Raw genomic sequence first — 12,793 nt, 5'->3', positions numbered from 1 at the left:
CGAGCTTCAGCAGCATGTACTTGGAGATATTTTGGGGAATCAGTGCATTGAGTGTCAGCAGTCAATATCTACATGCTAAAGAGAAGTATCTTCAGCATGTCTGCTTCAGTAGTGGGGCAAATACACAGAAGTTATGCCCTTTTGACCTGTTTGTGTATGGCCTGTTTAAAGATTGTAGAATGTGTTTGCAGGAACTGTAAATCTACGCATAAATCCAGTTGTGGTGGGTTGAAATTGCCCCCCAAAATGAAATTGCCAGAGCAGCTCAGTTGGAAAGCAAATGAAGCTATATTTACAAGCACACTAAAATCTAGAAATATTAAATGCAATGAATATGTAGAAGATATGCAATATTTGCAATACCAGGGGACTACCAATGGCTTCTCCCCTCTCTGCTCTCTTCTCCCCACCCTGTACAAGGGAAAAGAGAGAGAGAAGAACAGAGTCTAGCTTGTTAGTAGTTAGCCACAACAAAAAAACACAGCCAAGGTCAGCAAGCCAGGAGAAGCAACCAGCTAGTATCTGCTAGAGTAAAGCAGCCCCAAAGGGAGGTTGTAGCCAGGTGGGGGGTCAGTCTCTTCTCCCAGACAACCTGTGACAGTTCAAGAGGCCACAGTCTCAAGCTGCACCAGGGGAGGTTTAGGCTGGATGTTAGGAAGAAATTCTTCCCAGAAAGAGTGGTTGACCATTGGAATGTGCTTCCCAGGGAGGTGGTGGAGTCACCATCACTGGAAATGCCTAAAAAGAGACTGGATGAGGCACTTAGTGCCATGGTTGAGTTGATTAGATGGAATTGAGTGATAGGTTGGACTTGATGATCTCAGAGGTCTTTTCTAACCTGCTTTATTCTGTATTCTGAAAACAGAGAGAATTTATACAAGTAGCTTTGTGTTAGTTATCAGACCAATGGAACTATTTAGACCTTATAGTTATTTTCCCTTTACATCCAATGGTAATTGATGTAAGTTTCTACCACGTTCTACTCAATCTGTGGAAAATTTCCTAGTCATCAGCCTGAAACTGCCACACCTGTATTTAGGGGAGTTTTCATTTTTATACTCTGATTTTTATCAGTTTGAAGGATATGTGTTTTTTACTGTTCTAAGGGGAAAAAAATAGAGTAGCAACCTCTAGTCACCACTTCAAGCCATTAATTGAATAATCATTCTTCATTCCACTTGACTTCATGGGTCACGACTCCAGCAGATGGAGTCAGCAGTTGGCACCAATATTGATGACCTTGGTTTTTTGAGCTGTCTGTCTTCAATCTGCTTTGGTGTTACTTCTCCAAGTCCTGTACTTAAGGAAGTAAAGAAGGAAAAAAAAAAAAGGAGAAAAGAAATGTTGGATTCCTGGAGAGCACATGTTGCAAACTACTCTGTTGTAGGACCTTTGGAAGAGATTCATACATTCTAAATTTCACCTCAATTCCTGTGCCTCCTACTTCCTATTGGCTAGGTGTTTCTAAAGGCTAGTATTGAACCAAGGGAAAAAAAATGAGAAGTACAGGGACACAAATGAGATGTAGACTCATTGTATCTGTACCAGTTTCCCTTTGAAAAGAACATAGTAGGATGGGGCAGAGGTTACAGAATTGGTCCTAATTTAAACCTGGTGGCAAGAATGAGAGGAAAAAACTCTGATCCTGGTCTGGTGTCAGCTGAAGTCAGTGGGAATATGTCCACTGACTTCAGCACACACAAGATTAGGCCTTGGGAACAGCTAGGGAATTAGGCAGGCATAAGGAGTAACAGGTGACCAAATGTGTGCATTGACTGATGGACACATTATGAAAGTAATCTGTCATGTGTTTCTGCCACCCTGAAGTGATTTCTCTTCAAAATAAACAAGAAACTGTCCTAATTGCATCTTCCAGATAGCTTCCATGAATAACTACGTTAAAAAACAAGCATGAGTGATCATTTTTGCCAGTTACTGACATAACATCACTGCATATATTGGAATAAGAAAAGCATTTAAAACCAAAAATAACCTTGTCTGATTAAATATACACACTCAGGATTACTCTCTTAATGACATTTGATTCACGAGATTCCAACCCATCCGTTTGTTATTGTGGAAGCTGTATCTTGTAGCAACTGATGACTGCATGGCCCCACTTAATTCACAGCACATTGATATTATCATATGTCATCCAGTTGCTGTTAGAATGGTTTGAGTCAAAAGTGCAGATACAGTAATAGTGGGTATGGAGCCCTGCACTCTTACATCTCACCTTTCCTTTATGAATTATTTCCTGCACAGGCAAAGAGAAGGACCAGATAACCTAATAGTCTTCTCTGCCTTTAATTTATGTGAGATAACAGTGCAGAGTCCTGATGCTTAATGTTTTAAGCTTCATTAAGGGAAGATTATTCTAAACCTTAACATCTGACTTTGTTTTATACCCATACATTAACATATCTATTCACAGAAGCGTGCAAAATAAGCTCTAATACTGCCATAATTGTGTGTACAATTGCAGTGATTGCATGTGGAAATTATAGAAGCAAGTGCTTTTATGAGAAGCATTGTCCAGATTTTTGTACAATAGTGTCATGTTATTATGCACTGACATCAGGTAATGTCTTACTATTAAGAAAGGGGGGGGGGGGGGGAGGAGAAGGGAAGGGAAAGGGGGGAAGAGTGAAAGAAACACAGAAGTGAGTTTCAGTTCTGAGTCTATATTGTCCCCCAACCTGCTCAGCTTCACTCTCCACCAGGTGCCTAAATCTTTTGACCTCACCTGTGTGAATGTTGCCACACTACTGTTTCTCATTTCCTATCTCAGAGTTGTTCATAATAAACGCCCTGCTGATTATCCTGTTTCTATCCTGAGCATCCTAATTAACCACCTATTCATTAGTACAGAAGTCATAGCCAGCTAGAATGTCAGGACATTCACATGAACAAGGGAAGCCCTACTACAGTCAGTGCTGCACAAAATACAGTATTTCTTTGTATGTCCTACTGTGTGCCCTCTTGGATAGTTCTATTTGGAGGAAGACCTACTCTTTCCTTTCTTCTTTCTTTCTTCTTTTTTTTTTCCTTAGATGCAAATAGCAATCACTTGTAACCAGGGAGATTTGGGATTTGTGAGGGTTTTGGGGAATAGCTTACCTGGAGACAGACTGTGAGATTTAAGTGGCTTGTTGACCCTCTAATAAACCTGTAAAGAAGAATAATTTCTCCCAGTGTTAGAGCTCAGAAACCTTTCAGCACAGATGATCATGATTAGAAGATCTTTTAATATGATCTGTTTGGACACTGGTCTAGGTGTACTATTTTTAAACAGAAATTTCCAGGCAAAAAGTCTATAATATTTAGCTAACTCTTCTGAAGGACATGCAGCCTGTTGTAGAACAGAAATGGCTACGAGTTCTATATGGACCATAATAAAAAGACATTATTTTGAAGCCTGCACAGTTCCTTTTCTGGCTCTGGAATGAGAGAAATCTGCTAAAAAGCAGGGAAATTGTGATTGAAATCTTGTTCTCCTGGGATAGTGCCTCTACATCCTTTTGTGAGCATTTGAAGGTTCTTTATAGAGTGCAGAAAGATCATTTCTTTTGAGATAGTAGCAGCTCTGACTTCTCTGAATCTAAGCCTCCTCCCTCTCTCTCTTTGTGCTGTCAATTAAGATGTCGAACTTATTGTCTAATGTATTCAACTACTCCTGAAAGACCTGGCTGGACATTTGCACTTAAACTTGATTGACATTTGACTGGAAGAAGCCTCACAGATTGGTTAGATGATAAAATTCATCACTAAAGGGGTGAGTGTTGATTGAAACACTCCTATTGATTTGGTCTCCTGATGTGAATTGTTGTCAACCAAAAAAGGGACCGTAGCAGGTAGTTCAGAGTGGCATTAGAACCAAAGAAGTCATAAGTCAATAATCAAGGTATTTTTCTCAACAATAGGAGAGTGTTGGCAGGAAACAATCTTTAAAAGCCTGGTTATTTTCAGGACCTCTCTTTTGTACTGAAGTTCTTGTTGAACTCTATCACCATTGCTCCTGAGTAACCCCTTTAAAGAGTTGACGAACTTGTCTTTTACTTGACAGCTTGTTGGTCTACCTTCTGATCCCCAGCCAAACCTGAAAACGTTCTGCTTTACAATAACTAACTTACTTTACCAATTGCTGAGGGCCCTTCATGCTCTGAACTACATGGAGTTCCGTGAAGAATCAAAAATTATGTTCTAGAAGAGCAATTCCATTTGTCTTTTCTGGATAATTGTCATTCCTTCAAATTCAACAAATGAGATGGAATGCAATTCCTCACAGATCTCCATTTTGGAATCTTTGCTGAGGATTCCCTATCCATGGCTCTTCCTTTTTTTTTGTTTTTCCTGGACATAAGCATATTAGAATATCCAGTTTCACAGGTATGGAGGTGGAGAACTTTTCCAAGTTTCCTGGGCTCCATGTAAAGCCAACAATTTGTCTTTTTGTCTCTTGAATGAACACGATATTCCCCTTGACACTGCAAGTTCCCTTTCCACGTTCTCACTTCTTTCAGACATCCCTGCACTTTGGTTCTAGATACACATACCTGTGGCAGGGCAGAAGACAAAAAGGTCTTTCCAGGTCATAGCAGAGCCAAGCCCTTTATGAGACCTGGGCATCTAATCACTGAGAGCTGTTTAAGAATCCACTGACATAGAGAGTGGATGATTGTGTGGGGTACGTATGACAGCAGAAGAGGCAGGTGTTTTTGGAACACTTAAGCAATTTATAATACTCATGTTGATAGCATCTTTTTCCTAGTTGCTAATTAGCTAATCAGTCTGAGGTAATACTATGACTCTTATTTTCTCACAGCTTGGCAATAGGGGTAAACCAAGTGAAATCATGTGTCTTCCTAAATTTCCTAGGTACAAGTGGTCAAGGTTTCTTTGTAGAATGCACAAAAGTACATTTCCTTTAGGCTTCTCCTTCACCCAAACCCTCAGTTGGCCACAGGGAGCTGGAGGTTTCACAGAAAGTCAAATGGCATAAAGTCATTTTCTTGTTGTGGTTGAAGAGATTCAGTAAGTGCAATGAACTGAGTTTTAGTAGTCTGCCATTCTCAGCTTTCATGGTTAAGCAACAATCTTGGAAGAATGTTTTAATTAGTAAACTTGCTTTCATTAAATATCTTAATTTACAAATACCTTCTGTGATTAATTTCCAGTGTGCCCTCCCTTCTGTATTGACAGGCTTTCTGTGCTACCAGTTTGTGCCTCTGGGTCTATCAGAGAGAACACACTGTAATCTAATCCTTTCTTTGAAGATGATATTTTGACAGGATAGTTTGAAAATGGTATAGAAAAAGTTCATAATTTGTAAAGTTTGACAAACTGATGTTAAACACTGTGAATATCAGTGAGAGATCCTAAACTTAATTGCCCTCAAGTACTGTTTTTACTCAGGAAGTCTTCTTTTCACTCCAGCGTACTTTTGCTTTCTGGCTAAAAGGTTGAAGTGGATTTTTTTTCCCAACCAGAACATTTTTATCTCATAAAGCTTTCATTGCCTTAACTCCACTTCTCTATCAAACTTGCTTCCCTACTTCTCATTTCATGATTAATTTCAGTCAATGTTCATTTGCTACTCTTTTATGATATTGAGTGGAGAATTGATCTGAGAAGGAAAAATCATTTCATTCAGACTATTTCTCCATAATGTGGTCTAATATATAATGTTAAAAACTACAAATTAAAGCATTATTAAATGTTTTATTTCTGAAGAGATTAAGAGTTTGTGAAGAAGTACATCATTTAAGTATGAGCTTTCGTCACTGCTGCCATGTGAAAGTTAGGAGAAGTCCAGTCCGAGCTGAAAGATTCCTATTATGTCTTTTATAACAGATGATGCAGTAATTAATTTTAATAACAGAAAGATAGGTATCTGATACTGGAGTGCTGAGATAAAATGTACTCCCAGTTGTGGTCATAACTGATGCTCTAAAATAAAATCAAAATAATATATGTCATTTTAAATATTAATTACTTTTTTTATGTTTAAAGAAGGATTGGAACCGAAACACCAGCCTTCGTCTCCTGCAAAGAGCAAAGCAGAGCAGCCTGAGGACCTGCAAGATGATGCTGAAGGTAGGTTGTCTGACAGCTTTTCAGAGCTACTAATCAGTTTTGCAGTTTGAGGAGAAAGTTTTACTCTGAATTCTTGGGAAAGCACTGAAAAACTTTGATTTAAGAATGTCCTTTGCACACACTTGGAAAATTCCTTTTGGCCTGGACCATGAGATTTTAATTCTTCCGAAGTGTATTTCATCTCAAGGTAGTTCTTACATGATGGGCTACTGATTATTGCTGATATATAATGAGATACTGTTGCTGATTTCTGTCTAAACTGTTTGGACTTTATAAAATCAATCACAAAATACAATGTGTATTGTGCAGGGCTGGTTAAGTTGGTCAGGTAAAGAGGCTATCTGCTGCAAAATATGGAGCAATAAAATTCTTACTTTGCTTTTCTCCAAGAAATTTTAGCTGTATCCATTTCTACTCCAGTGATGGTGTTTATGCTGTATTACATACATATTCTGTGGTCAGAAGTTACAAGTGCGCCTATGTAATATGTGCAACGACTTGGGTCTTTGTAGGGCAGCTTGTCTAAGTGTATGGAAGTAAAAATGGTCTATGTTATTCTAACATTGGATCAGAGTAAGTCATCAAAAGAGTTGCTAAAAGATACTAGCATGAAGGCTCCAAGGAGACCATATTGTGGCCTTCCAGTATCTGAAGGGGACCTGCAAGAAAGCTGGGGAGGGACTGTTTAGAGTGTCAGGTAATGATAGGACTAGAGAGAATGGAAAAAAATAAAATAGAAATGGGTAGATTCAGGTAGGATGTTAGGAAGAAGATCTTCCCCATGAGGATGGTGAGACGCTGGAAAAGCTTGCCCAGGGAGGTGGTAGAAGCCTCATCCCTGGAGGTTTCTAAGGCCAGGATGGATGTGGCTCTGAGCAACCTGACCTACTGTGAGGTGTCCCTGCCCATGGCTAGGGCATTGAAACTGGATGATCCTTGAGGTCCCTTCCAACCCTAACAATTCTATGACTTACTTTCAGAGTGCAGGGTTACATGTGGTTCTCCTGTATGAGGAAAAGCAAAATGCCCCAATGCTGGAAAATTCCTCTTATATGAAACAGTTAAAAGGAAGGATGAACCTCAATCTTTTAAGCCGTGACAGTTCCTTATCGTGGAACCCAATGCTCTTCAACTGGTACATCTCATTCTGCACCTCAACCAGTGGCTCCACAATCTTCATCATTTTGACCTAGCACTGTGCATTCAGCTCCTAAAATGTTCGGACTGGGGTATAGTGTGAGTCATAAAGAGCAGAAAAATGTTAGCATCTATCACTTTAAGTAACTGTTAGTAACATCCTGTCACTAACATTTTGACTGGTTGTTAATGGCAAGTACTTAAAGCAATAGCTGTCATCGCCTGGAAGGTGTCAGGGAACCCAAGAAATCTCATCCTGAGCAGTCGTCTTTTCTTTCATGCTGCACTAAACCCAGCTGAAATTAAAATACCAATTTTATGTTTGGATTAGAGAATTCAGTGATGACAAACCACATGTCAGCTTGTATGCAGGCTAAGCAGCATGCGGGATCATGGTGTCATTATCCATATTCCTAAACAGGCAACACAATAATAGGTTTTATGGTGTATTTTTATATGGAGTATGACTAAAAGCTTTCATTCTATCAATGTCTTTAAAATAAAAAAACACTAAAAAAAGGAGAGCAAGTGTTGCAAAACTGTAAGGTTTTCCTTCCATTGGAAAAATAATTGATGTTCCACTGCCTATTTCTTTGGCTTGCTAGATACAGTTTACCGTGCCTGTCAGTGCGTCCTGGTGACCTACAGTTCACTTTGTGGAGCACAAACAAATGCATTAGAAGGCTGAAGTAAATAGTCTGGCAATACATTGCCTCGAGCTGTAAAATTCCTTGGATTTGATGCCATACAGTAGATTTTGCTGATGCAGAATTGAGGCCGGTAACACCTAATCACTGCTGCAGAATTTAGTCTAGCCAGTGGCAGAGCCTGCATTTCCCCAGGCAGGAATCAGGCCTGTAAAGTTTAGGACTGAAAGTCTAAATTTAGATGTGAGGGTTGTTATTGTGATGTGGGGGCAAAAAAAAAAAAGAAAAAGAAAAGGGGGTAATTAAAGTGTTTGCTTGAGGGGGGCTGGGGAAGAAACCTGGCTCTGATTGCTATGGCATTACCTGAGCCTCTGCTCTGAGGAGGAATAAAGCAGTTAGGCTCCAGACACTGAATTCCTCTAAAGCTGCTGAGTGGTTGGAGTCTAATGCAACACACCTGCAAGCCACTACCAGTTGAGAAAATGGGATTTGCACACATTTGTCTGAGAATGGGATTTAGTTTCTACTGTTTTGATTATTAGCTGTTGGTTTTGACTAATTAAACAAACTTTTCATGTGGAACCATGAGGATTATGGAAGCTGTGAATATGTGACATGAACCAGAACTACACGTCTGAGTAATTTTATTCAGGTAGAAGTTTGTCTTCCCTTCCTAAAAGCTGCCTTTTTCTATTTAAAAAAAACCTTTTGAGTACCTAATGTGTGTAAACAGTATCAAATAAAACACAGTAAAGCCAAACCCTGCCTGAGCTCAGCTCTGTTGAATTCCCCTCATGATAAAATTGAAGTGCCTCGTCTTCAGCATGTTTTAACTTTGGGACACCTAAAACATGTGAACTACCCCCAGTTTAGAAACCAGCAAACAAACAAACAAAAAATACCAACCACATAAAGCAACAAACCAAACCAACCAACCAAACCCCACCGCACCAAAACCCCCAGCAAATAAAGAAAAAAAACCACCCATACATTTACAGTATCGCAGTATCGCTTAGGTTGGAAAGGACCTCGAGGATCATCGAGTCCAACCTATCAACACAGACCCCATGACTAGACCATGGCACCAAGTGCCACGTCCAATCTCCCCTTGAAATGAAGTCAAAAGATGCTAACATTTAACATTAGAAAGTCTTTTGCCCTTGGTAACATGGCCAGATGTAAAATATTTAACAACTATACACTGAGGCACAGGAAGAACCAAATACTTTTTAATCTACTTAGCTAGCTGTCAGTGTTCTTTTAGACTGAAGATGGGAATACAACTTGCTAGTTTAACAGCCTCATGCATGCTCTTGTGACAGTCTGCCAAAACTGTTCTACTGAGTTCAGTAAGATTTCTGCTGCCATGCTTTTCTCCAGCACACCAAGCAGATTCATTGGGTAGAGCTAATGAAGCAATATCTTTCCAGCGCATGTAGAAACCTCCACAGAAGATCAGGGAAAGTAGGCTCCTTCATTATTACCCTCTCTGCAATCAAGGAAAGTCGAGTGAGTGTCTGTATGCAAGGAGCTTGTTTTGCAGTAAGCTAAAATAAACACTTGACATGCTAATGAAAGCAATTTTATACCAAACCTCTGAAGTATTAATGGTGTCTGTTATTATGCTATTAGATATATTGTTCTCTGCCTCCAGACCATTGATAGAGGAAAGCAAGTGTGAACTGCATAGCAGATTTCCCTGTCAACAGTTATATTCAGTAGTTCTTCATTGTAGCATAGGTTATTGTCTGGGAAAATGGATAGACTGGATACATGGAGAAACATTCTTTAGACCCAGGTTCCTTGCAGTATTTCAAGTTCGACATGTGTAAACGTGCGGTGCAATTTTCTTCTTCGTTTTTTTCTTCCCCTTTTTGTCTTGATCTTGGGAGAGTAAAATCTGAGAGTAATAATTTTGCCTTTTCCCTCAGTCAGGTGCACTCAGTGACGGATTGTAAAGTCTCAGATGAGACAAATATGTTTGGAACTAAAGAAAACTTCAGTAGTTTGGTGACACCATCCTAAAGCAGTTACCTAAACCAAATGGTGGTACTTGTCACAGCATAGAAGCCACCACTTAGCACAAATGCCACAGCTCACCTGTTCTCATCCTACTGGTTGCCACCGAGCAAAAGCAAACAGTTCTTTACAAGTCTTAATAATACAAGATTTTAAAGTGTTCCTTAGTTCCCTTAGCTACCATCTCGAGTGTCCTGTATTTACTGAACAGCAAGGTGTGTGAAATAGAGTTTTTGATATTAGGAGGAGCAAAACTGTTTGCCTTTCCCTTCCTCATAGGATTTCTCAGCCTGCCCAAAAGCTGCCTGTCTCATTCCTTCCATGGTCTGCAGGTGATCAATATTGTATGTAAGGCAACTAATATATCTAATAACAGCAGCACAAATGCCTGCTCTTTTCCCTTCTCTATGAGAAGGATGATCAATCCATCCAGCAAAAACCATTTTTGTGCTTCCCAAGGTCAAGATCCTCCTTTCCCTTCATAGAGGGATGAGAGGGCAGAATGAGAAGTTGTCTTGCTCCAGGTGTTCTAATAAGCTACTTCCAGAATGAATGAACAGGTTCTTCCTGATAGATTGACAGGTGGTTGTTCTCACACAGTCACCTTAGCTGAGACTTGGTATGTGTGCGAGGAGCTGGTCTGTTGGAATTGCTCATCTGGGATGAACTTTGTCTGCTTTCTGTTCCCTTGGTGGGAAGGAGAGTAGTTTGATGGATAAGCCAAGCCAGGAGGATCAAAATGAACACATATCACCTTTAAGATAGTTGGTAGAATTGGTTCCTTTGGTTGATGAGGTCATCACATTATCAACCCCTTGACTTTCAGGGGCAACATCAAATATCTGAAATGTTGCTCACTAGCAGGTTCCTGCCCTGCTCTGTCCGTGAGAGATGTCAGTCTAGTGACATGCATGCACAGTAAAAATGAGGTGAAATGAGTTGCATTTTCTCATGACAACTCTTTGGTTCAGCAGGTCACAGCGATTAGGTAGGATGTTCACCGACCGGGAGGCACTCTGGCTTCTCATCCCTTCTCCCAGCACAGCTTTTGTCCACTGACAAGAAGTACACAGTCTTGGGATCAGAAAATGAAATTAATTTTACAGCTTAGTGCCTTAAATGTGAAAGTAGTATAAGGCTTCCCCTTCCTGGATCCCTATGAATTTTGCAGCTTTGCTGCTCACTCTCTAGCTTCCTAGAGAGGGATGTGGTGTATGCACTCACAAAGGTCAGCAGGGCTTGGCATTTGTCCTGCTTTCCTCCAAGGTAGGCTTTATCTGCCCTGGGGCTGGGGCCATGTGTACAGCAGCAGCTGTGTGTTCCTATTACACAGGGACGTCTTTCCTCAGGGCCTTCTGATACTACGCAGGTCTGATTGTCCCTCTCATTAAAGTATGTATTAATATTAACTACATTCAGCTTCTGATTAATGTTAAAATGTTCTTCAGTTTATAGCAAGCAATCCTGTTATCATTTGAAAAATTGTAACTACGTTTCTTCTTTGCATCCCACAGGGCAGTAATAGACTTCAGTAAATTTCTGCTCCTCTCACAATCTACTAAAAATGAACATCTAGACACATAATTATACTTCAAAACCACACACTCTCTTATTCAGCCTCGAAAGTGCTACTTCTTATTAAGATATCTTAGAAGTTGCTGTATTATTTTTGCCACCAAACCAAATCCTTAAGTAAAATTTTAAATGAAGATAAAGTACTACAGAAGAAATTCACTGGGAAGCAAGCGTATCAAACACGTCTGTGAAATGTTTCACCTTAATGTGGATTGGTTATATTTAAAGTCATAGTGAAATATTCACTTGGGTTGATAGCTTCTTTTTCTTTTTTCACTTCTGTTTTGAAGTCCACCATCTGTCTTGACTGATTACAGCTCTCAGAATATCAGGTGATCACCTTCCACTTAGCCAGAGGAAAAAGAAGATGTTATCTCAGTTTTCATTTGTATTTGCTGTCTGAGCAAACCCTCATTAGAAGATTCTTTTCATTGCTGAGATGGCTTCTACTGTTTCATTAAGTTGCTGTGCAGTGGTACACAAAACAACTTTTTAAACACATCTCATTCTGGCCTCCACAGGTGATGCGAAGTCCTGTTGTGCTGACCATTTGGGGTTTTTTTAGCAGCTGAATGTATGTCTGTAAATCACACCAGACAAACAGTTACAAATTCCTGTTTTCACACTAAGTGCTCCAGATTAGATTTTCATTCTGAGGTGAGCTAAGGTACAAAATACTGAGTTACTAAAGTGACTAATACAATGATGTCAGTGGAGAATTATACACAGTGACCAACCAGCATACCTGCAGGGGACTCATCTGTCAAGGAATTAATTTCTCTTTTCTAACCATGATGTGAATAACCATAAGCCATCCTGAGTGTTCAGGTCCAGTGCAGAAGATGGGGGTAGTCCCTTAATGATGAAATACTGGTGCAAAATAGTGCACCACTTGGTGCGTGTTTTATGCTGCTTTTAGCAAGTGTGACTGCCTGTGTGGCTTCTTGTCCATCTCTTTGCTTTGTCACAATGTCACACCACATGAGTTTGTGACCTGTATGCAAAACAATTGAAATTGGTCTCATGTTTTACTTTGATTGTAGCTTGGAAAAGCAGCTGTGCCACAATCTTTAATGCTATTCAGTTGCCTAGTCTATTAGCCACACCAGGGAAGTATTAATGAATAATAAATGGACATAATGACATCGACAATATTTGTAACCATGTTGTGATCTGTTTCATATGGGGTCCCTTTCTTTCTCTGTCTCTTAGATGGGATGGTCAGTAGAGCTAGGAGTCAGGGAGCCTCTCTTCTGCCTATTAGAGGCCACTTCCAACCCAAACCATTCTATGATTCTAAACCCATGCTGACATGGCCT

The 12,793-nt window shown here is 39.9% G+C and overlaps 1 protein-coding gene across 15 annotated transcripts in view; it reads left to right on the top strand.

Moving 5' to 3' along the window:
- Nucleotides 1–12,793, top strand: part of MACROD2 (mono-ADP ribosylhydrolase 2) — a 984,824-nt gene that overhangs the window by 899,344 nt on the left and 72,687 nt on the right. For 12 of the 15 annotated variants that reach the window (XM_068153137.1, XM_068153136.1, XM_068153138.1 and 9 more), the window contains one exon: nt 6,013–6,096. In XM_068153137.1, coding sequence (XP_068009238.1) covers nt 6,013–6,096 — 84 coding nt within the window. The remainder of the gene's footprint in view (nt 1–6,012; nt 6,097–12,793) is intronic. The other 3 variants (XM_068153127.1, XM_068153134.1, XM_068153125.1) reach the window with 1 other exon arrangement.

The sequence above is a fragment of the Melanerpes formicivorus genome, unplaced genomic scaffold, assembly GCF_026170545.1.
Source record: "Melanerpes formicivorus ecotype bairdi unplaced genomic scaffold, bMelFor1.0.p_v2 SCAF_25, whole genome shotgun sequence".
NCBI lineage: Eukaryota > Metazoa > Chordata > Aves > Piciformes > Picidae > Melanerpes > Melanerpes formicivorus.
The sequence above is the reverse complement of the archived record's forward strand: the minus strand, read 5'-3'. Positions and strand labels throughout refer to the sequence as shown.